The sequence below is a fragment of the Anguilla rostrata genome, chromosome 5, assembly GCF_018555375.3.
Source record: "Anguilla rostrata isolate EN2019 chromosome 5, ASM1855537v3, whole genome shotgun sequence".
Lineage (NCBI taxonomy): Eukaryota > Metazoa > Chordata > Actinopteri > Anguilliformes > Anguillidae > Anguilla > Anguilla rostrata.
Genome location: NC_057937.1, coordinates 17578928 through 17604846, shown reverse-complemented (window position 1 = coordinate 17604846; position 25919 = coordinate 17578928). Strand labels below are relative to the sequence as shown.

The window sequence follows — 25919 nt, the reverse complement described above, 5'->3', positions numbered from 1 at the left end:
CAGAAATTCAAAAAATATTCGTGTTGTAATTAAAATATTGTCTACATATTTTGACATGTATATTTTAATCGTGTTTTTTAAAAAGCCAACTATCTAGGTAATCATTATACGACATGTTTTACGCGTATGGTCTTTGTACCAAGACGGCGCATACCAAACGACACGGGTCTACAAAAAAAAAAAAATGCGGAAGTGACGCGTTTTCTGTTTATGTGGGGAAAAGATGTCGGAAACCAACTCGTCTGTGGCGATGAAACGGAGTGCCTCGGCGGGTTCCTCCGCTGTCAGCATTGACACTATCGAAAACCTTACTGAGCTGGATGAGCTGGAGCGGGTGTACCAGCAGCTATGCGAAGAGGAGGTGAGAATGGATGGATAGGGGCAAAGAAGAAATTGGAGGTGTTGGTGTCCTATTTCGGTGGGGCTCCTGACAGTACTGAATCCGGACGGCTGTATCTGGTCAAACTTATTCAAATCTTGGCAGCGAAATGATTCTATAATAAATTAAATGTAATTAATATATAATCTAATATGCACACTGCAACCATTCGTTGGATTTCTGCTATTGATTTAAGAGTATTGCAGTGCTATTGTCTTACATGGGTGGCAAATAGATATTTAACCGTTGCGATTTGCTACGTTCTCCTCTTACAGAAGCTGGTGGACTCGGAGCTTGAGGGGCTGGTTAGTCAACGCGGCAACATAGAGACCAAGATGCTCGCTCTGCAGAGGATGGGGTGAGCCTCATAGTTGAGACAGACAAGTGATGTTTAAACTTCTTATAAACTGCATATCTGCCCATTCCTGTCCCATTCCTCTCCTCTGTTTCACATAGCAACTTGTACTTTCAGGCCCAACCTGCAGCTGATTGAGGGAGACGCGAGCCAGCTGTCTGGCATGATCACCTTCACCTGCAGCCTTGCCGAAAACGTCAGCAGCAAAGTGCGACAGCTGGACCTGGCAAAGGTACAGCCCACCCACCGACACCCTGTTTGCAAACAGCATATGAAGATGTCTCCATCTGCCATGTGCTGCCACAGTCAAGCGGACATTACACACATTCACAGCATTGGCTGTGGCCACTTTTTCTAAGCACTGCTATCCTGACCCTTCACTCTCTGCTGCTTGTTGCAATCCCTGCAGAACCGGCTGTACCAGGCGATTCAGCGGGCCGATGACATCCTGGACCTGAAGTTCTGCACGGACGGGGTCCAGACTGCTCTGCGCAACGAGGACTACGAGCAGGCGGCGGCCCACGTGCACCGCTACCTGTCCCTGGATCAGTCTGTCATTGAGCTGAGCCGACAGGGCGGAGAGAGTAAGGGCCTGGCTCAAAGGGGCTGGATTCATTCGGCACTTATAGCCCTGACAACCCACTTAGAGGATGGTAGTTCAGGGATGTCAGTAACTCATTTGATTTGATCTATGATGTATAGGTTGCTTCTGCTGATTTAACTGGTCTAATTAGTTTAATTAACTGTGTAAACTTTGACTAATATGCTTTCCAGGGTAGGCTTCAGAAAATTATTTGTTTTGGGTACACATGCATGTTTTCAGTTGGAATTATTTGTCATTATTATCATATATAAGTGTCAAAACTAACTCAGTGTCTGGGCTAAATAATTCTGAGACATTTATGACTTATTAAGGTGGCCTGCAAGGCTCAAAATGGCAAAATGCATGTGATTAACTGATTCTATAACAAGTTTTAGATTATTGACTTACCCTGGTTTGTACTTCATAGTTAGCGGCTGTTATTTCTCATCAGGCAGTGCGGTGGACGCGAGCTTGGCTCTCCTGCAGGAGGCTGAGCAGAAGCTGAAGGCCCTCGTGAAGGAGCGCCTGGATCAGGCCATCGCTGATGGAGACCTCGCCCAGGTGGAGAGGTTCTTCAAGATCTTTCCCCTGCTGGGCCTCCATGACCAGGGCCTGGCCCGCTTTGCCCAGTACCTCTGCACCCAGGTAGGTCTGACACTGTTAGATTGGGTTTGATTAATTGGTTACATTTAAAAATGTTTGTAAGCTGTTCTTAATTTGAAGAAATGTAATGGCTTTTTAAATATGACTCATAAATCTAATCTAACCGATTTACAGTACAACTTTGACCCATGTAGTTTTTTCCCCCCAGTACATATGGTTTCAAATATTTCAAAAACTCTCTCCCTCTCCCTCTCCCTGTCTCTCTCTTCTCTCAGTTGGCCAGTAAGTCAGAGGAGAACCTGATCCTGGCAGTAGGTGGTGAGCTGGGTGAACGTAGGGCAGCTCTCATCTTTGCCGACACCTTGACACTACTGCTGGAGGGTGAGATTCCGTGCACATGTGCATGTGTGCATCATGTGTGTTTTTACAATCTTTTCTGGGGTAGGAAATTGTACTAAAATTTGTTATTCCTTATAAGAACCAAAGAGGAAAAATTAACATAATGTGTGTACCCATTTGTTTTTTGTGCGTGCATCCATGCGTGTGTGTGTGTGTGTGTGTGTCAGGTATAGCACGGATCGTGGAGACCCATCAGCCCATTGTGGAGACTTACTATGGCCCTGGCCGTCTCTACACCCTGATCAAACACCTGCAGGTGGAGTGTGACCGGCAGGCTGAGAAAGTGGTGGATAAATTCATCCGTCAGAGGGACTACCAGAACAAGGTGTGTGTGTGTGCGCGTGTGTGTGTGCGCGTGTGTGCGTGATGTCTTCTCCACTGTGCTACCTCTGGTCACTTAATCCCTTTCATGAATTTTAAAACCTCTTATAAAATTGGCCTTTAGTCTCCATTTGGTAAACCTGAAGGGATTAGGTATATTTAGTCTTTCCTCATTAATTCAATTTGGATATATTGTAATTTTGTTCCTCCCATAAAGTAATATCCCTATCAAGATAATTTATGCAAATGAGGAAAAGCAGAGGTCCCAGCACTGATGCTTATGGGACTCCATTTCCCACAGTACTTTTCTGAAATACAGGCTTGTTTTTGATTAATGTTATGGATACTAATGTGCACTGTAACACCAATAACTTGGTTTGTTTCTCTTTTAGAGTTTTAGAGCTTGTATCAGCTGCTCAGAGTAACAAGTAAAAAAATGAGTGGTCTCTCTCACTCTTGCTCTCTCTCTCAACCTCTCTCTGTTTCTCTCTTTCTTTCCCTACCTTCTGTCCTCCCTCCCCCTGCAGTTTCAGATTGTCCAAAGCAGTATGATGAGAAGTGTGCCCACAGAAAAGATGGAGCCCAGGTCAGTGTACACTTGCCCTGGAGGGAATTTTATTGCGCCCTCCCCGCTCCTCTGTGAAATTAGATTTAAAAATCCTGTGGGCTGTGACTGACCACAGTTCGGTCTCTGAGGGTTAAATAGGAACATTCTATGAGGTGAAACTGACCTCAGGTCAGTCCGTTCCCTCTGTGAGGGTTAGGCATGCTAATGGGGGTTGTGTGTTTAGGGAGCTGGACCCCGTGCTGCTGGAGGTCGCTGTGATGAACGCCCGGGCGGAGCTTTACCTGCGCTTCCTGCGCCGACGCATCACCGCCGACTTCGAGGTCGGGGACGCCACCGCTCCCAAGGCCACCGCACAGGGTGTGTGTGTGTGTGTGTGTGTGTGTTTGGGTTACAATAGGTTTGTACAGTAAGCAGCCTATGGACAATATATAGGGGAGAGAACATAGACTGGAATAGATAATTGCCCTTTGTGATAAATGAGCTTACTAAAGATCATGTGGAGCAGAGATCTCAAACTCCAAACTTGGAGAGCTGCAGTGTCTGCATGTTTTTGATGTTTTCTCGCAATCAACAGCCATTTTAGGCCTTGAAATCACAGTACGTGAACTCTTTAGCCAATAAGACTCTTAAATTAAGCTCTTAAGTAACGAAATGCATGAGAAACACTGACACTGCTACCCTCCAGGATTTGAGTTTGAGATGCCTGATGGAGAGAATTGGATTGTAGGGGATTCTGGAGTTCTGTCAAGAGTCTTAAAGGCATCACCCACCAGAAGCAGATTCCCTTTTGAATTTAACTATGTCCATTGTACTACAGCAGTCCATTTGCGCATTAAACATATATAAATTTCACTGTAACAAAGAAATGGAGCTACATCACATATTTTCTATTATTAAAATAGGCAAAAGTATCTCTAGATCTAATTGTAAAAACAGTCAGTTGGTCTGGTGACCCTTAAGCTGGTGAGTTCCTTAATCATACAGAACTGTAAAAAACAAATTTGGCATAATTGTCTAATTATTGTTTTGAGGACTGTGTGACAGTGCTGTGTGACTGTTTCTATGGTGACTACAGTTTGGTTGTGTCTCTGTGTGGTGACTCTGCCATGTGACTGTGTCCCTGGTGACTTTAGTGTAATTGGTTCTGTATGTGGTGACTGTACATTGAAACTGCATCTGTGTTTTCGCTGCACTGTTTGACTGTGTCTCCGTGCGATGACTGCGCAATGTGACTGTCTATAGTGACTTTGTTCTCTGGCTGTGTATTGCTGGTGACTGCACTGTAGTGACTGTGCAGGGTGTCTGTGGTTGTGAAGGGCCTGTGATGACCACAGTGTGACTGTGTCTCTCTGTGTTGGAGCAGAGCACCAGCAGAGCATGGAAAAGCTGCTGAAGCACTGCCTGCTGAGCCGAACCATGCAGGAGCTGATCGGGTACTACATCCCCATGGAGGAGTACTACATGAGAGAGAGCGTCAACAAGGTGCACAGCATGCAGCGTCTACACATCACATACTACATCTACGTACTGTAACACATGATATACTACATCTCCATGACACGTCATATACTAGATCTACACATAATACATCACATACTACATCTATACATAACACACCAAATACTACATCGACACAACACGCTACATAATACATCCACCTGACACAACACATACTAAGTATCTACAACACATCACATACTAACTACATCTGCATACTACATTTAAGTAACACATCACATACTACATCTACATAACGGTTTGCATACTACATCTACATAACACATCACATACTAACTACATCTGCATAACAAGTTGCATACTTCATCTACATAACACATCACATACATACTCGTGTTCCTCAGGCCGTTGCCATGGACACGTTTGAGAAGGGTCAGCTGACCTCCAGCATGGTGGACGACTGCTTCTACATTGTGAAGAAGTGCATCAGCAGGGCTCTGTCCAGCTCCAGCATCGACTGCCTCTGCGCAATGATCAACCATGCCACCTCCGTGCTGGAGTCCGATTTCAGGTACGCCTGTCCCCTCCAGGGTGCATCTGTCTTCCTTCAAAAATCTCTGCATATGCAGCCTTCTGGTCTTTCATTTTAATATGTGGCATTTCCAGTTTTTCCCACATCTGTGTATTTTGGCTACACCCCTGTTCCATTCTCACCCCCACAGCCACCCCTGTTTTCGTTGGGACTCTGCACTTTAACCCATCCAGTGCTTCATTCCAGGTGTTAACCGCAGCTACCCTGTGTTTCACTCTTTTCCCACCGCTCCCTTGCTGCTATACCTTTGACGGCCACAGGGAGGTGCTGTGCAATAAGCTTCGGCAGGGTTTCCCGGCGACCACGCTGCAGGACATCCAGCGGGGCGTGAGCAGCGCCGTCAGCCTGATGCAGAGCAGCCTGCAGCAGGGCAAGTTCAACACCATGGCCATGGGCATCGAGAGCGCCGAGGACGCCAAGGCCTCCTTCCTGGTGGGTCCCCTCGTTCCTGCACACATGGAGCCGCACACAGACTCGCTTCCACGCACACTGATCCTCATATACACCAGCCCTGTGAACTCTGACCTTGATACAGTTTGCTTATACAGCCTCAGTCCGATACCCACTAACCCCTGTACACTCCAGTACACAACGATAACGTTATCATCCTGACAATTCCACAAACTGGACTAAATTTGGCGGCAGTGTAGTATAATGGGTAAGGAACTGGTCTTGTAATCTGAAGGTCACAAGTTCGAGTCCCAGGTAGGACACTGCAGTTGTACGCTTGAGCAAGGTACCTAACCTGCGTTGCTTCAGTATGCAGTATGTCCAGCTGTATAAATGGATGCAATGTAAATGCTATGTAAAAATTGTAAGTCGCTCTGGACAAGAGCATCTGCTAAATGCCTGTAATGTAATGTAATGTAATGGAAAAGGGCCATGCTAAAATGTATTAGTAGATGACTTCCCCCTCTTTCTCTGTTTCTCAGGTGACACTGAATAATGTGGAAGTGTGCAGTGAGAACATCATCACCCTAAAGAAGAACCTGGAGGTGAGGCTACGCCATACCAAGTGATCTATTTCTGTTTGTGCACGTTCTATTTGTGGGCGCTAACGTATTCCCTGCTCGTGGGGAGCTCCTGCTTCCCGTGCAAAGGGTGACGACACCGCCGTCCTGTTCCCTATCCGTCTTCATCAGCCCTGGTAATTCCCGCAGGGATTCTGTGGATTAAATACCTCTGCCTGTCCTTGTCCCTCAGAATGACTGTGCCAAGCTGTTCAGCCAGGGCTTTGGCTCGGGGGAACAGGCACAGGCCAAGATTGACAGCTGTCTGGCAGACCTGGTGAGCACGTCCAGCAAGTTCAAGGATCTCCTGCAGGTGAGCGCCCATGTGACTGCCTGTCTGTCTGCCAGCTGGCGTAATACAATGTCAGCTGTGTCTTAATATTGAACCGCTGTGTGCGTGTGGGCTTGTTACAGGAGGGGCTGACAGAACTGAACAACACCGCCATCAAACCACAGGTCAAGCCCTGGATTAGCAACTTCCTGTCTATATCGCACAACATTGAGGAGGTAAGTACAAACACGCACTCTCACACACACACACAGAAACGTACTCCCGCACATTCATATTTACTGTCATTTCTTACATCTTCGCAGTGCAGACTGAAAAGCAGTGCTTGCTAAATACTATATACATTCTGGGAAGGATTGGAAAGGTCTGGAAGCTTCTGATCGATGAGGCGGCCCTTAAACCTCCCCAAAACTTTGTTGGGGAACTGAGAGCCCCTTTCCTGTTTGTGTGCCGCAGGATGAGTTTAACGAGTACGAGGCTAACGACCCGTGGGTGCAGCAGTTCATCGTCAACCTGGAGCAGCTGATGGCCGAATTCAAGGTAGGCGTGTCAGAGTGGACACACAGAGCAGACTCCACCCACTGACAGGCACCGTTGCTGTGGTTCCTAAGGCAATATGTGCATATGTGATTGCTTCAAATGGAAGGCCTTGCTGTCAGCTTCTATCTGATGCATTGCCTAATCCCCAAAATTGATCAGTTGTTTTTTGTGGTACAGTAGCTGACTAATGAATGACTCCGACCATTTTTCAGAAAGCTTGACCAACATAGCAACAACAACCAAGTGTGGGCGGGGTGTGGGATCACTCAATTACATACACATTTAAACCAGGAGAAGTTTATAATAATAGCCCTAGAGTCTGAAAGTTTGATACCCAGATGGGCTAACCTCTCAACACTAAAGTGAAGTTCCATCTATACAAATGGATAAGAAAGTCAGTTTAGATGTAGTGTCCTGTGTCTTGTCTAGGTGTAGTATACGTAACTCATTTCCAAGATGTAGAAAAAACATTTGTTAATACATGTGAGAAACGGTTATGGATAAAGGGTGCCTGCCTACCAGAGTAGATATGAGTACAATGGTATTATCATGTTCACTGTAGGCCGGACTCTCCCCAGTCATCTACGACACCCTGACCAGCCTGATGACCAGTCTGATTTCCTTGGAGATGGAGAAGGCGGTGCTAAAATGCACCTTCAGCAGGGTAAGGAGGGGAGGGGCTCAGCGACGTGTCAGGGGCTACTATGCAACGAAACGATGTTGCGCACTTGCTGAGGAGATGACCCGCATTGGTAGTGGCAGAAGTGCGGTTTTCCACTTAGAAGTCCTTGGAGATCCGGGAAACGTGTTGCTGAAGTGCAGCCCACCGTACAGGCAAAGTAATTGCACTGTGTCTCTTCCTTCCCAGCTGGGGGGGCTGCAGTTCGATAAAGAGCTTCGCTCTCTGGTGGCCTACCTGACCACCGTCACCACCTGGACCATCAGAGACAAGTTCGCCCGGCTCACACAGATGGCCACCATTCTCAACCTGGAGAGGGTGAGCACCCCCCCCCCCCCTTGTCTTTTGTCCTCTCCTCTCCTTCTCCCACAATGCCCTATCTCCTTCCATCTTCATCTCTTCATCCATTTTTCTCTGTCATTTTCTGTAAAGGGTGTGATTTTTCAGACCCTTAATGTCTGTGGGGCCTCTAGGATTTGGCTCTATTGTTGAAAAACATCTCCTGCCATCAGCGATCAAAAGCTTGACTTTGATATGCGCTTGTGAAATTCCCAAGTCCTCTACCTGTTATGGTCTGAAACATCAGCACAGGAAACATCCCATCCCTGACAGTCCCTTCTGAATCTCCTCAGCGCTCTCACCCTCTGTCAGTCTCTTCACTTCACATCTGAAACCCGGCCTGACTAATTGCTCTCAAAATGGAACATGACTCGGTTCTTTCAACCTAATACTTAACCCTCGGATTAATTTTTAAATAGCTCTGTGGGTTTTTTTCTCTTTTTTTCAATTTTTGAATCCTCTGACATTTGAAGCACCCGTTTAATCTTGTACTATGCTTTTCTTTTTTTACTCTGAAGTTTTAATGTTTTCAATGTTTCCAGCCCAGGGACTGTAGATGAAAATTAGCTTTGCGGCTAATACTGGTACAGCTAATGATTCATGCATGGTACCTGCTAAATAAATAACTATATATGAGATACTCTGGACCTGCACGCTGCAAGTTTATAGCAAGGGGACAGGGGATTTCATCTGTGTTCACTCACTAGCAGGTGTAATCCAGCTCAAGTTATTGTGTTACAAAGTCATGAAGAAGCTGATGACTGTTTGGAAGTGTGATCTGATCTGGGCCAGCTTCAGTATTGCACACTGCTAGTGCTGGACCGGGTCAAACCCAGCTGTGGGAAACCATGTCTGACTGTCTCTCGCAAGGTCCCTTCTCAGCCTTGGTCCTGGAGGGCACTTTTGGGTGCTGGTTTTCGTTCCAAACTATCTCATGTTTTATTAAGGTTCCAAAATTTAGTCCGCAACAGATTTTAACTGGATGCAGATTGGGCTCAATTACAATTTTCTTTGTCGTTGAACTCTTTGTTTTCTTAAATGACAGTGAGCAGTTAGAACCCCACACTTTCAGCATGTGGAACTTCACTACTTTCATCTGTAGATCTGTCAGTCAGCCAGTACAAAATGTGACCCCTTTTCAAGTGGAATAATTTGCCACAGCGTATTGCAAGAAATTTAATGCATCAGTTGTCTGTGAACTAAAATGTCCTTAAATAAGCCCTTAAATAAATGTGGACTATTGTAACATGAATATTCTGTTAAGAGGGTAAACCATCGCTCCTCAGACAAAATGTCTAATTTAAAACCTATTAACTGCTCTTTATACTTTGTGAATTGCAGTTAAGGTTGGAATACAAGGGCCATACACAGGGGCTCTTCCAGGACCAGGGATGAGAACCGCTGTTTAAGGCCTTTGAAGCAGGAAGACATGGGTGTTAATAATCCGGATTGTTCTCTGTGTGTTTGCGTATCACGTTCAGGTGACAGAGATTTTGGATTACTGGGGTCCCAATTCCGGACCCCTGACCTGGCGCCTGACCCCTGCGGAGGTCCGGCAGGTGCTGGCGCTCAGAATCGACTTCCGCAGCGAGGACATCAAGAGACTGCGGCTATAGCCTTCGACCCCGCTTTTACCTACGACCTCTGAACCCTCACCTCCATAGCCTGAGCACGATGTGCACGTCTTTTTCCGCTAGTGTGCTCCACTCAAGTACACTCAAGTGAGCGTGTGCACAAGCCATTGGCAGAAGGGTGGGGGAGGGTTTGAATGTCTCACAAAATGGTGGTGGGATTTCCACTGTACTGGAAACGACTGCTGGTCCTCCGGAAGAAATGGAATTGTAACGGCTCTTGGCCCCTGCTGGACTTATCTGGTATTGCAGGGACTAACAACACAAGAACGTTACTGAAACCAATCATGGAGGAGCCTTGAGTCATGTGACTGTCAAAGAATCATGTGAAATGTGAAATGGAAGCAGTGAGATTTAATGTATAAAAAACAATACATATGTTGGAAAAACCTTATAAAAATTTTTTATTAAAATATTTTGAAAAACAGTTCAAAACTGAAGCAGGACTTCTAATTTTATAAAGAAACAATGGGTGTTCTTGTTTTCGCGCACCAAAACTTCACCTCACCAATCAGAACTACCCGTGAACACACCACAAGACAAACAAGCAATATGGAGAAGACAGAGCAGGGAATTTCTGTCACTATCAAACATATTTATAAGCAGAACCAAAGAATTGGTTTCTTATGAAAGCACCAGTGTGGCTGGTTTGGAACGGCAGTTTGAATACCAAGTCTGTAATTTACTTATGAGACTGTCTCACTGGAAAAAACGATGTTGCGTGTTCCAATGCCTCATAAAAACAGCTGTATTTTCACATGGGTCTCACCATTTTTCCCCGGAAAGGTACATCGAGCATGCCCAATAGTATGCAATGTTCTTAAGGACAGATCTCAAACTCCAGTCTTGGGCAGCCAAAGTATATGCTAGTTTTTTGGTACGCAGTACTTAAGCACTTTGAGTCACTGATTGCCATTCACACCTTGTTTACAAAAAATGGCTGCCGATTGGAAACCACAAAATCCTGGCAGGCACTGCTGCCGCCCTGAACTGGAGTTTTTGATCCCTGCTTTAATGACTACTGTTTGCAGGCAACACACACAAACACATGCCAGGCCTAATTCACTAAAATTGTAAACTACTACTAAACGGGGTGCTCACACACAAAGAGCTGCTGACAGAAGCAGACTGGGGGCGGAACTGAGCAAGAATAGCGTGAGATCCCTGTTCTCGAAGAAAGGGCAGAGAGCAAGTCATTCTGCTCAGGTTCACTGATCTTTACAGCATGTGGATGGGCTGACACTGGGGGAAAGGTGAAGGGAATCAGCCATGCAGTAGAGATCTGTGAAACCTGTGGCCAACGACCACCCGAAGCAGGAATACCAAAATGGGCAAGAAGGAGCTACTAGTTCTAGAAGTTTCCAAAGGAGTGCAGGAGTAGGGTGCAGGCGACTACTCAGGGCTCCAGCATGATCATCGCTGCGGGCGGGGCAGTGGGTGTGACGGGCAGGACGACCCCCTGCCTGCGGACTACCACCAGGCCCGGGTTTCTGAGCAGGGTGTAGGCCAGCCACCACCTGCGCCTGGCTCCAGCCGCTGGAGGAGAGAGAGAGAGCCACAGATACGTACAAGCATGAATTACCTTTGCATTCAACACCAGAGCCAGGCAAATGTGCTTTATGTTGCTGGAATCAGAAAGACATTTCTAAGACATTTCCGGCTTCCACCTGCTCATCGAGGTCAAGATCATGATTCACATTCACATTCCCGAGAGACTCAAGGAAGGAGCAACCAACCACACACCTCCAAGACCTCAATGCTAAACAAACTAGTTTGTAACATAGTTCAGAACAACCTGTACTAAAACAATTAGAAGAAATAAAGTATATGGGCAACCTATGTATCGGGTCTGCAGCCAACAAGCACTTCCTGTATACCTGAAGTTTGGCTACAAGTGTGATCATTCCCAGCGGGTCAACAGTTTACAGATTTAAGGGCAGTTTGTAAAGCTGGTTGAAAAACAGCATTTGTGTTGTATTGGATGAGATGGCCCACCTGTCCTTGCAGTTGTGCGCAATTTGGTGTTCACCCCAGGGTCGGGCTGGCTGGACTGCACCAGGAGGTGACAGAAGTTGAGAGCGGTTGGGTTGGTGTGAGCGGAATCCACCATCAGCACCGATACCCAGGTCAAATACGCTGCAACGACAGTACACTGCTCATAGGGGGCATGCTCACACACAAAGGCAGGCAGGCAGGCAGGCACTGTCAATATTTAATACAGCATCTCAAACTCAAATCCTGGAGTCTAAAAACGAGATTTCTGTGTTTCTGCGCTTGTGCGAAATTTAAGTAAACGCACTTAAGTGAACACTTCCAAGGCCTAAATTGGCTGCTGGCTGAGATGAAACCAAAAGAAATCTGAAGAGTTTGTAGACAAGGGAATTTGAAACTCCTGCTTTAATGATAATATTGGCCCATGCGTAGTCGCATGTAATAACAAACTACTGCAGAAAGGGGGCACTGACGCACACTTATCTTTTACAATGCATTCATTTTAGCTGCCCCCAAGCACCCATTTAACCTGTGCCAAACATTAAGCAAAACATGTCACACATTTTCTTATACTTCGGAACTTACAATCCTGTAGGCATACTTGTTTCTTTAAAATTAGGTTACATGGCAGTAAACACTAGGGTGGTTTTTGCTACTTCTTCTTCTATTCTTATTGTTTGTGTGAGAGATGGGGGAGAAGGTGGGCTGCTTACCAGTGTCCAGCAGGCCCCCCTGGTTAGATGGGTTGGTGGTCGAGTCAATCCGGGCCAGGTTCAGGCCACCCAGTACGATTCTGATCAACAACTGGGCAACAAATTCAATCGCACCCTTAATCACGAAGAAGGACAGGGTGAAGTAGCGAGCGTTCTCCAGGGCTTGGCTGCAGGAGAGAAAGAAAGGGGGGGGGAGATGAGAAGAGTCAAAGAGTAAGAGAAAGAGTAAGAGAAAGAGGCAGAGAGGGATAGGGGACAGAAACAAGTGAGAATATGTAGATGTTCCCTGTCTGCCTTTAACATGGAAAATGTTCCTGGTTAAACGGACGAAAGAGGGTGCGCGGCCCCTGAATGTCGCTGCCTTGGCGACACATACGTGTTTTTAAAGGCGAGGGGCTTCTGAGTGTCGTTGGGGCCCAGTTTGTCCTGGAGGAAGAAACGACGCACTACAAGCCTCCTCAGAAGGAAGGCCATGAGCAGGATCGGGAGAGTGGCCAACCTGAGGAGATGAACAACATCGGGAGTAAAGAAAAGCGCAAACTCTCCCTCAAAAAGAGGAATGAAAGACATCTTGCATCACATTAAACTAGCAACAGGAGCCTGAGGTACACATACTTCATTCCAAAGTTTGGAGATACCACAAATTACCAGTGACTGACATCATAGTGCGAGTATGTAGAAAAGTCTAGATTTTTTTCATACAAGTCTGTGATTGGCAGAACAGTGTCTGGTATCTCTAGTATACTGTAACACCTAAAATGTTTCCTTTATCCTGATGGACCACTGCAAGTGCTGGTTTTGTTTCTCTCTTGGTTCAGTAAATTAACATTGATTGAAGTACTTGAATGCTGAATTTGTATTTGCTTGACAATTATCAGCTCGCAATTCACTTTGTGGAGGAAATGCTTTGTTTGAGGTACGTCTATGCTGTCAAAAACACATAATTTAAGGCAGATCTCAATTTCTTCCTCTCAGATTTGCAATGTAGATTACATTCGGTGAAACTGACAAGAATTAATACATTTCTGACGATTACTTGTCATAAGGGTGAAAACTAAAACGAAGCATTAAACTTAATCAAGTGAGACAATCACTCTTAACCCATTGCAGCAGCAGGTGTTAAGAAGAATAAGAATAAATGTGTTACAGATATTTTCAAAGGTGTTAAACTGAGTTAGTCCTCTAAATACATCTATGACAGGATTTTGAACAAAATTTAGTTTTAGAAAGTGCACCTTTATGAAAGCTTAAATTGTTTTCTTCTGAAGTTTACATGTAACTTGATTATAAGGTTTTCAAAGAATTAACTTTTTTTATTACCGGTGCTCTCATCTGCTAGTTGTTTGCCATCAAATTTGGGCAGGAAATAATAAATAGTTTAATGTAAAATGCATAGACTTCGGTAATAGTGTTTTTCTTCAAGTGATTCAAAAGATGTTTGCACTCAATAACTAGACTGGCACTTTTGCTTGTGTTGTTTTACAATATTCAATATATACGACAAAAATGTAGACATTTCAGCTACTTGTCCTTCTTTAATGTCGTACGAATCAAACTGATGTGGGTTTGCAGACAGAACATCTGATTGTTATTTCTTTTTTCATAGTCCTAGGTGCATATCACACATCTGAAAGTGACTTTTTTTAAAAATGCAAACAACTATATTTTTGTTCCTGAGTAAAGACTTATTCTGAAATCATTATTCAGACTTTTGTGTCCAGTTAAACAGTCCGAATAATTTGTCCCACTTCCTTTGAATACAGTGGCTGCTCTAAATATTCTAGATTCCCTATCAGTATTATTAGTCAATAGATATGATCAATTTTGGTAATTATCACTTATATTATTATACATTTCCTATCAGTATTATTAGTCAATAGATATGATCGATTTGGGTAATTATCACTTTTATTATTATACATTTCCTATCAGTATTATTAGTCAATAGATATGATCAATTTGGGTAATTATCACTAATATTATTATACATTGGTCTAAAGACATCTGGCTTTTATAATCTAAAATTAAAATAATGAGTAATCCTGTTCAAGGATACAACAGCAGTGTCCCATTCAAGATTTAAACTGGCAAACCTTTTGGTTTCAAGTCTACACCACAACACCACCTACATGGACTGAATCCAAACAAAAGTGGACTAAGCGGGTGGATGGCTACATGCAATGCATGGATCAGATTAGATGTGGCTCCTGTAGGTTATTGGTTCGAATCCCAGCTGGGATGATGAGCTGTTATATATGATTTGAGTAAATAAAAAGAAGGGAAGTAAACTTACAGTATGTATGCAAACTCTTTGAAGAAAATCAGCGTCCCCACCACAAAAGGAAAGATGATTAAAAAAGCTACCACAGAGATAAACACAGACAAAATCTGCATTCCTGTGGGGGGAAAAAAACAGAAGAATAACTCCAGCAACAGAAATTATGAATAGGAAAAAAGCGGTTGTTTTTGAGACTGGGCGGGGCGAACAGTAAAATGGAGCTGAATCCTTAGCGCTGTACCCACCCAAGCAGATGAAGGTCAACTGCAACCCAATGTACGACATGCTCCTCGCCTGGAGACGATACAAAAAGAAAGCAAAGCTGCATGTTCATCCATATTATCGGTACGCAGATCTAAATGCGGGGACGGTACGCGCAGAGTGTTCTCTCACCACGGCAACATCTGTTGCTGGGAGCTTTCGCGGCAGGTCGGCCCGGTCTCCTTTGTACAGTCTCCTCATCTGGACCCTGGCGAGAGTGAGCAACAGCTGTGACGGCTCATGTGCACACGCGTGTGAGGTCACGTGAGCGCAGCGGTGAGAGGGAGATATGCAATATTTTTTTCCCGCGAGTGAAGGAGAACCGTGAACGAGCGCGTGTGGTCGCGTGCGCGAGAGTGAGGTTGCTGTGAAAATGTGTGTCGTGTACGTGTGTCCGCACGCACTTGCACAGCCTACCTGTACTGCACCATAATTCGACAGATGTGAATGATGATGGCCAAGACAGTGAAGGCGGTGATAAGTCCGTATATCACTGCAAACTCTACAGGGGCATAAATGTAATACTGTAATACTGTACAATACTTCAGCTAAAAAAACAGGGATTCACACACATGACTGATGAATGACTGATCACAACAACTTCCATCAAAAGCCATAATAAAACAACCTCCACACAACAGCCTCCACAACAACTGCTCCGCACAGACTGCGGAACTGCCTTCTGCCCAAATGTGCTGACAGAACGGTGGAGAAGAAAGTAAACCATGACCATGCTGACCACACTGACCGCGTTGACCATATTGGTTTTGTAAAACACTCACCTGTAAAATCTCTGTTTGCAGTCATTGCCATTAATGTATCAGCAATTCTTTCTGCAAATGCAATCTGCAAAAGAAGGTGTCCAAACATCAAGATAAGGCCCCATGCATTTCAGATGACTCATTCAGCAGAGAGGAGCAAAATGAGAAAGATGAACCTCAAAAACTCTCTCCCCCTGTTCAGGGGAGGACGGACGAACGTGCTCTCTCTTCCCGAAACACGTGCTGTCACAGTGCTGCTTCTCTCCACACCAGGGTCTGCGAGCTGAGCTCATACCGTATGAGCGGAGGAAGATATTGCATGCAGGGCTTAAGGAGCCAGGGTGTGGGTGGCTGATTGAACAGCGGGGGGCGCTGGTAAAGCCATGAAGCACTGTCCTTCCGGCCAAGTGAATCCCTTCTTCCCTAGGTAATGCTACAGTCATTATAATACCCTCTTGGGCTGCTAGCCAGTTAGCACTGGCTCGTATCAGATTTGATTACGACGTTTTTTAGCGTAGGAGTATGTGTAGGGCCCACTCAGAGGTAGATAAGCGTGTGGAGTTTACGTGCTCATGTCCATGATCACACTCACCCTGTAGACCCCAGTGAGGGCCATTGCCACCATAATGAGCATTCGGGCTGGAAAACGGAAACAAGCATCCCACTTGTACAGACGTCTCTGAAACCAGTTCTTCTTCCCACTACAGGCAGGGGGCGACCAAGAGTCACAGTTCACATGAGGAAAATGCAAAACCCAAACATGAAGTCTATATTTTATACTGTATTATGCAGTAGCCTTGTGTATGTGTATGCCTGGTGAAAGCCTGCAATACAGTTCATGTAGTGATGAGCTCCCTCACTTTTTCAAAGGAACCAATATTTTTAAACTATTCAGATCAACTTAGTGTGTTCACATCAGATGGGTCTGGGTTCTAAGACTTGAAATAAACATACACAAGCGCACACACACACTCAAACACACACACACACACACACACAGGTGTAGAACTCACGGAGGCTCTGGGACCTTGGGACGCAGCAGGCGTTTCACATACTCCGTATGGTGCGCCAGAGCGATGGGCCTGCCTTCCTGCAACACAGACCAGATATTTACTCCCAGAACCCAGAACACCCGGCACACTAAGAAAACATTTCGGTTGCTGGACAGAGTTGGTGGGACAGAACCGCGGGCGCGAAGCGGACTGAGAACGACATTTCTGTTCCTGTCGTTACATTTACGCGAGCCAACTGTGGGCGTGTTTGCGCTGGTGGATTCATTTTCAGCGCTTGCCTTCCCGCCAGAACTCTGTGTGTGACCCACAGGGCTAACCGTAAAATGTTCTTCATGAAATTGCAGCATGAACGTGGCCAGACGGCCACTTCCTCAACACTGAACCCAGATGGAAAAAAATACTATGCATACTTGATATAAACTTTGATTATACTTAGGGTATTCTTATGTATAATACTTAAGCACTGCTTCCAGTATGCTTCAGCATACACATGGGTAGGCCACAACTCATTTATCATAAATCTCTTTTTTTTAAGACATTTTTTTAAAACATCTGTTACTTTTGCTGCTTATACAGGCACAGAAGCAGATTTATTGACGTTGATCATTGGTTAACATTAGAAAGGAAATATATCTAGAACTCCTGGTCTGCCTGTCTCAGTCAGTACCTGAGTGACCAGAAACTTTTAGAAAAGAGCTGGATCAAAGTTTGTTTTTCCGTCAACAGCACACAGAAAAATGCTTAATTGTTCCTGACCAAAATCACTGAGAACATTTCAGGCCAACTGAGTACACAAGCAAAAGGATGTTTCAGTTCTGTCAAGCCTTTTACAGTAATTTGGGGTTTGATTCTGCAGATGTGGTGCCTGGATGGTGAGGAGGCTGAGGACAGAAGCAGTGAGGGTCAGGGAAGGGCAGGGCAGGGTACCTCCTCCTGTGGCTGTCCTCTCTGCCTGAGGAGCATCAGTTTGAAGAAGAAGAAGATGAAGTACAGGACAAGTAAGGCCGTGCACAGCAGAGAGGGGAGTATGTGGTACCACCTCATTCTCCCTGAGGGAGGGGTCAGGAGAGAGAGAGAGTTCAGCCAACACCAGAAGATGGTGGAGAAAATGACAATACAAACAAATTTTATTATGCAAGTCAGTGGAGAACTGCATCTGTCAATTGTCTGCAGACTGTAGTCTGTCAGGGTCCTTACTAGACATTCATATTAACAGAATAATCCTAATATATTAATATTATATCAGTATTCAAGCTGCACACAAGCATTAAGCAAGATAATGATCTTGAAACTTATCCAGTCAGGGGGGGGCATTCATGAAAATTTGACACGCTCAGCTAAGACCTACTATTGTCATTCCCCCGGAATGAAAATGGGAAAACAGCCCTCTGATCAGGAGGGCTAGAAACAGTCATCACAGTCTGATAGATAAACCTGTGAATGAGAACCAGCTGTTAGCAAAGAAAATGGCCACTGATGAGTTTCAAAGTGAATGTGCCGTAGCCAATAGCAAGTAGCTGGAGGGGCCAGTAGAGTGACTGTGGATGCCCTTACAGAAATGGAATCTGCTGCAATATCTTATAAATACTGACTACTTTTTCGAAAGAAATGAATGGAACAAAGGAGTGCAGTATATTACAATACCGGCAACTGGCAATAATTTGCATATTTTGTGATATACTGTTGCAACATACTGATGATATATTTACTGAATATATTTTCATATATATTCCGATCCTATTAGGGTAGGTGTGGTACTCGCCAGGCCAGGGTATAGACGAAGCCCAGCAGGTTTGCAAGGGCACTGTTCTCCTGAGTGAGGCACGTGAAGATCGGGTAGTGTACCACTGATATTTCCAGGGCACTGAGGACTTGTATCAAACCTTAAAGACGGACATACAGAGAGGAAGAGAGACAATTACCCATAATTTGACACAAATACCCAGATATGGCACGATACCGATTGTAATCGTATTTCTGTGATATTGCAATTACCAATTTGCATTTGCACTAACTCATAACAGGTATAAGAACTTGTTCCTGAAAATTTGGCACAATTTTGTCAACATTTTGGTTCTCTACAAAATATTCAGTACACAAGTGCGTTCCATACCTATGGTCCACAGGGGGACCTTATAATAAAGGCAGCCGACTACTTCTGGTCCAATCAGCCTCTCCAGGAACATGCTGAAGAGGGCTCCAAAGGCTACAGCAAAGCTCCATCGATCACTGTGGGTGCTGAGGAGCTTCAGAGGCCTATATATAAATACATTTTTTAAATATATACGTATACATATACACTGCATTTATACGATTTTTTGGTATTTTTGGGGGGCATACAGCCTCCACAGACATCTGGACATTTTACTGAAGAAATTTAGTTACAATTAATAATTAACTGGCATGTAGGGTTGATATTTTAGAAGAATTCCAAGAATGTTAAGGCTATTTTTCTCGAGGGTACAACAGCAGTGCAACACCACCTTACATGCAATAATAACAACAACAACAACAACAATAATAATAGTAATAATGATATTATTATTATTATTATTATTATTATTATTGTTGTTGTTGTTATTATTGTTATTATTATCATTATTATCATTATTATTGTTGTTGTTGTTGTAATTATTAAAATATTTTTTCTCACACTCAAAGCTCTTTACAACAACAAAATCAACAGGTACAAATAGATATGCTAAAACAAGGCATACAGACAACAAGACCAGGTTAAAACGTAGTATATGGCTGGAGCTAACACACATAATCCAGCCGACCAATGCTGTAACGTCATCACTCACTCACTCACTCAGTCAGTCACTCAGTCACAGACATTTGCGTTTGTAGGCCTGGCCCCACTGTTGCGGTCCAGCCAAAAAAACTTCTAGAATCAAGAAGAAAAGTTTGACTCACAGTGGAAGGCTGAATCTTTGACGCAGAGGAACTGTGTGGTTGAGGGCATTCTTTCGCGTTCTCAAGAGGGAAGACAAACACGCGAACAGCACCTACCATCAAAGACATTACTTCAGCTCAGATACACTGAGTCTGAAAAGCATTCCAGATATCTCTTATCTATGAAATAAGCACACACACACACACACACACACATGCCAGCTGATACACTTCACCCCCCCAAGGCTTCTCATATTTCTAACACTCTATTCACACATATTTAAAACACACTTTATTCCTTGTAATTACTTTTTATTTTTCCCCTGATGTTTGAATTGCAAGCATCATTTCCACTGCTCACCAGAATTGCTAGTTTTTGTTCCTCTTTATTTATGTGTGCTATGGTTTACCACTGCCTGCTATTTCCTCACACCTGGAACACACTTTGAATACCTATATGAGAAGCTCTGAATAATATATATATATATATATATATATATTGCTTATTATGTTTACTAATAGTCAAACCACCACCCACAAGCCAATCTCACTCACAGTTGTTCACATGGAATATACACACAGATGTTACTCACAAACAGTATACACAGGGTGTACCAGGGCTATACACCGATCCGCCACAACATTAAAACCCACCTGCATTTTTCTGCTTTTTCTGATTTTATATTTTATTTTCTCAGTTTGTAATCAAACAATTCACACATGGTCAAAGTGCAGACTCAGAGCTTTTATTAAAGGGTATTCTTATACATTTTGGTTTCACCATGTAGTAATTACAGCACTTTTTATATGTAGTCCCCCATTTCAGTGTTTTAGACAAATTAACATAATGTCAAATAAAAGAGTCATGTTTTGTATTTGGTTGCATATTCTTTGCATGCCATGACTTCCTGATGTCTGTGACCTATCAACATCATCAGAGTTTGGATATCTTATTGTCAGCTTGTCCTACAAGCGATACAAAAACTCTTTGCATTTGAGTGGATATCTATGGGTTATTGGGGGGTGGGACTAGATGCCAGATGCTGATACAGTATGGAACACATGTGTTGGCTAAATGGCTTTAAGTCATCAAGGTATCAAATGAGCCTCAAACCACCGTGCTGCTGCCAGATATGCAGTAGATACTACAAGCGTTGTTTCTCCTGATTAATTTTCCTGTTGAACTCAATGGAAAAAATATTCAGGAGAAACAATGCTTGTAGTATCTACTGCATATCTGGCAGCAGCACGGTGGTTTGAGGCTGTGTCACGGTACGGGTGCTGGGACCCAGGCGCAGAGTGGGGAAAAAACCACGAAACTCAAAAAGGGAAAATTAACAAAGACTTTACTAACGACAGGTGAACAAACAGGGAACAGACAAGGCCACAATGGGGTAAAACACAAACTCAAAAAATAATCTAATGAAACAGAAAACAACAGGAACTCAAAAACACAGGCAGGGCAGAACACGGGAAGGCAGAGCACAAGGGAAGGTCAAACGAAACACAAGTCAGGAACAAAATACAGGCAGGTACAAACGGTTTGCAAACAGAGATAGGAAACAAACACAAGGAACCAGCACCCGAGTCAAGGGAACAGAGAACTTAAATAGACAAGGGGTAACAAGACACAGGTGAACTCAAAACAATCAAACCAAAAAAGGAGGGGATAACAAGACACAGGTGAACTCAAAAAACAATCAAACCAGAAGGAGGGGAAAAGACACAGGTGGGAACAATGATGGGATAACGAGACAATGAAACAATCATACAATTAACAGGGGGGGAGCAGGACACAAAACAGAAGTGCCGCCATCTGGCAGCCCAACAGGGGAAACACAGACAGGAAAACAGGACCATGACAGGCTGCACTTTGAGCTCATATTCATTGTTTAATTTCAACTCCAATATGCTGTGGTAGACAGCTAAAATAACAATAACTTTGTCAATGTCCAAATATTTATGGACCTGACTGTATAAGCCATCCAAACGCATGGTGATTCTGAGTGCCGGGCTTAAAGACAGCAGACTTACTGCAGGTATCAGCCAGTAGTGTAGCCCATTGAAACTCCTGCACATGCTCATTTCATCCATCCCTGTGAACCAACAACAGATGCAGACCACAATCCTTTGTTGCCATGTCAATGTACTGCATAACACTGAGCATAAATGCTCTACCCACATCCTTGAATCAAAAGACATTTTCGAAGAAAAAAAAAAAAAGCAATTTGCCACACCATGCGAACATGTTGCGTTGTATGTGGCACTAAAATCATGCCCATATTCTGCTTGTTATCTGTGATATAACTGTGCTGTTGCGGGACCTGTTCAGATCACCCACTTCATATCTATGTTCCAGCAGTCATGACCAAAATCAGCACGAGCAGCCAAGTAGCTTCTCACCCCAGCGTGCGGGAGAGCAGATAAATTATCAGAGGCTGCTGCCGTGCGTTATTGCGAGGAAACAGTTCACACATATTTCATTAGCAGGTTCACTTAATTTCCCCCAGAATATTACTGGATGATCAACAATAAGGTATAAAAATGTTGGGAAAAAGATTCATAATCCAAAATACGTATCAATTATCGATTCATTTCAAGACATTCCAAACTACAACCAAAGCTAAGCAGCGACTTAAACTAGGAATAACATTTCAAGTGTCTGGAGTTGCGACATAGCAGAAGTACTTTGCACAAGTATTAATTTTTGGAAATATCTCTGAATAATTTATTGAAAAATGTCTCTACATGTCTCTTGAAGTTGTATTGTCTTATTGCATTTCTTATAGCTTGCTTACCTTTTAAATGATTTGTCTGGAACCATGTACAATTTCACACCACCTACAGAGGATAATGAAAACAAAGTGTAAAGTTTTTAAACACTGAAAATGTAAATTCCTTAGTAAAAGTAGCTGATTGTTGGAAGAGAGAACTTACTGTGGTATGCGATGGCGGGCTTCTTTAACTGAGTGGATGTGACTGTCGCACGTGGTTAAAGGAAACCCTCAACACCACCTTGAAACGAAAGTAAAACAGACCAGAACAGCAGAAGCAAATGAGGGGTGGGTGTCATGGGTGAGGCACACCGATATGAGCAGCCATGGGGAGCCTCCTGAGTACCCAATGAAAGATGCTAACGAAGACAATTCATGAAAATCATTGTTTAACAAATGCTGACAAGTAACATCGTGTACAGTTTGTGTTCAAAAACTGCCCCCATGTTTGTGACAGGTATGATAGCCCGACTCCTGACCAGCAGACATTGGCCATTTCCTGTTCCCAAAAAATGGGAAACTTACACCTCTCACCAATGCAACATGACTGTGAAACTTCGGATCACATGGCTTAATTAAAAAATTATCATAAATAATAAATATAATTATTATTATAAAAAATAATCATAGTTGACTATTTGCCCTTCAAAGATGTGTACAGAATGTGGTTTCAGCTTCAGCTATTTTTCTTCTACGCCATGACCTTCACCTGAAGTACTTGATTCCTCAAACATATAATAAAGGCATTACAGACAACATAGATATCCTCATCAGCAAGACAACATGTTTAACACATGTGCTATACAGTCTGCATTGCATTGATAATATGAATAACACCGTAACACATCCAAAGATTGCGCATCCAAAATAGATAATTCAGTCCAGGTAACAAAGTCAATATGAAAAACACAATAAAAACAGAATTGTCAACACAGATACTTCTGTTTTGATAACATTAATAATGTTTAAATTATTTTGTTTATTTAATTAAGAAAGTTATCAATTACCCATATCGCCTCCATGAAATAAATGTCCCCTTAAACTTAATAACTGGTTGCACAACTTTTAGCAGCAGTAGTTGCAACTAAATGCTTCCTATTTGATATCAGTCTTTCACATCAATGTGGAGGAATTTTAGCCCACTCTTCCTTGCAGAACTGCTTAAATTGTGACAAATTGGCTGTTTTTCAACATAATTTCAGGTGCTTGCACAGCATCTCTATTGGGTTCAAGTCAGGACTTTGACTACGCCACTCCAAAACTTAAATTTTGTTTCTTTTCAACTATTCAGATTTCAGCTATTGGATCATTGTCTTTTTGCATAACCAAACGACCCTTCAGCTTCAGCTCACGGACAGATGACCAGACATTCTGCAAGATTTTTTTAGTACAGAGCAGAATGAATTGTTTCTTCAATAATGGTAAGTCATCCAGGTTGCAAGGCAGCAAAGCATCCCTACTCCATCATACTACGGCCACCATGTTTGACTGCTGGTATGAGGTTTTTACTGTGAAATGCTGTATTTTCTGTATTTGCCAGACATAAAGGACACCTGTCCTGCTAAAAGTTCCACTTTTGACTCATTTATTGATAGAACATCATCCCAATGGCTTGAGGATCATCAAGGTGCTTTTGTGCAAATGTGAGATGGCCATTGATGTTTCACTTTGTTAGCAGTGGTTCCCTCCTTGCTACTCCCAATTCCACTCCAGGTTCTTTCTTATTGTGGAGTCATGAACACTGACCATAGCTGAGGTTAGAGGGGCCCGCAGTTCTATTGATGTTCTTCTGGGATCTTTTGTGACATCCTGGGTGAGCTGTTGCTGTGCCTTGCGGAGATTTTGGAAGGGTGGCCACTCCTGGAAAGATTCATCACCGTTCCAAGTGTTCTCCATTTGGACATAATCGCTCTCACTGTGGTTCGGTGGAGTCCCACAGCCTTAGGAATGGTTTGCAACCCTTTTCAGACTGATATATTTCAGCAACTTTTTTTCTCTTCTCTTCGGGAATTCATTTTGATCATGGCATAGCGTGCCTGTAAAAACTTTGTGGTGACTACATAACTCTAATGGTAAGGTTCAATATGAGTGAGGTTTAGATTCAACAGGATGGGCTGCAATCAAGCTGAGCTGTGTTCAATCAGCTGAATCAAATAATCCACTAATTTTGGTTAATTAGTTGAGTAACCAAGAGGGCAATTACTTTTTCACATGGGTGCTATGGGTGTTTGATAACTATTTTCATTAAATTAATGAAGTAATAATTTTAAAAATGTGTTTTGTGTTTACTCAGTTTCACTTTGTCTAATATTACATTTTGTCAAACGATCTGAAACCATTCAGAGTGAAATATATGCAACAAAAGAGAAAACCAGGAAGGGGGAAAATACTTTTTCATGGTATATAAAGGGCTTCTTGTGCCATCATTACATAAAGGAAAAATTAATTTACGGTTAAAGCTCTGGACAACAGGGGTCAATCCCTGCAATTAGATACTTTACCTTAATTTCTCCAGTAAATTAGATATAGAATTCACAAAATATATTCTAAGCCACCCCACAGTCATCAAGTTGACTGTAATGCAAATTTGGCATTATGCTGAAATGTTAGTGTACTTAAGTGGACGCCAACTTGAATGTAGAGTATACTTTGAAGGAGAAGAATATGGGTTTGAAATGCTGAAGGTGAAGCAGGCTCGGTTTCCAAATGAGACACTGCTACTCTAAGAGCATTTATCTAAGCCCTAATAAGAATTAGCAACAGTTTGCTAAATGTACTTTGTCTTTTCCTTTGTATCATAGAATGACTCAAATTGTACATTAATAATTAATCATTATAGATATTTTATAGGCCACAACTTAAAAACAATGAATTAGAGTGTTTCTGTTTTACAAAAAGAAAAATAAATTATTTAAATGCTGCAATTATTGAATCCCGCCCGCCCAATACACAAATATATTGTAGCCTAGCCTAGTCCTTCCAAAGAACGTGTTGATACATACCACTGAATAATATATGTGATTAATGGAGTTTTTATTTAATTCATAGCCGAAAAGGAATACGTCAGGGGTTGCCTGCAGTTACCCTGTCGTATAAATAGCCGTCTTTTATCGTCAGCATCGGAGAGGGGGTTGTGCCTCCCTGCAGATTACAGTGTAGCTCGGATAAATGATGGAGAGCCTCCGTATTGTTTTGTAACATCGCGGACCCTCACTCCGAGGGGTATTCTGGGAATTATAGTAAAATATCAACCCTGTATCCCACACGATTGATGGCTTAGTTATTCATCGTAAACTACAATTCCCTGAAATCGTTATCCTCAAATATTTTGCGTGAACCGGAATGTTTCACGTTTGATGTAGTTTTATGCTTTTCACTTCAGCTTGCCAGGCGCATCTGGTGGTATTGCTGCCGGGGACTACATTTCCCGAAAATCTAAAGATGGACTAGTGGTATGCGGAGCTCTCCTTTTTGGGGACTGCCATA

General features: G+C 43.2%; 2 protein-coding genes across 2 annotated transcripts; one reads left to right on the top strand and one right to left on the bottom strand.

Annotated features, from left to right (window-relative positions):
• The first annotated feature begins 183 nt into the window (after positions 1-183).
• On the top strand, positions 184-10181 carry cog4 (component of oligomeric golgi complex 4). The gene is made up of 19 exons (XM_064335468.1): positions 184-361; positions 655-737; positions 852-966; positions 1144-1318; positions 1769-1962; positions 2196-2301; positions 2487-2644; positions 3168-3226; positions 3432-3565; positions 4572-4690; positions 5071-5237; positions 5519-5690; positions 6191-6253; positions 6462-6581; positions 6683-6775; positions 7014-7097; positions 7660-7761; positions 7966-8094; positions 9597-10181. The coding sequence occupies exons 1-19, from the start codon at positions 224-226 to the stop codon at positions 9729-9731; spliced, it is 2346 nt and encodes a 781-aa protein (XP_064191538.1). The 5' UTR covers positions 184-223; the 3' UTR covers positions 9732-10181.
• LOC135254888 (stimulated by retinoic acid gene 6 protein-like) lies at positions 10127-22863 on the bottom strand. Its single transcript, XM_064335469.1, has 19 exons — positions 22597-22863; positions 22458-22500; positions 21694-21755; positions 19681-19772; positions 18878-19020; positions 18527-18647; positions 18113-18198; positions 17692-17813; positions 16765-16841; positions 16344-16452; positions 15773-15836; positions 15408-15492; positions 15123-15198; positions 14975-15023; positions 14745-14847; positions 12828-12950; positions 12452-12618; positions 11742-11882; positions 10127-11282 (listed from the first exon to the last, which is right to left on the bottom strand). The coding sequence occupies exons 3-19, from the start codon at positions 21751-21753 to the stop codon at positions 11143-11145; spliced, it is 1758 nt and encodes a 585-aa protein (XP_064191539.1). The 5' UTR covers positions 21754-21755; positions 22458-22500; positions 22597-22863; the 3' UTR covers positions 10127-11142.
• Positions 22864-25919: the final 3056 nt, after the last annotated feature.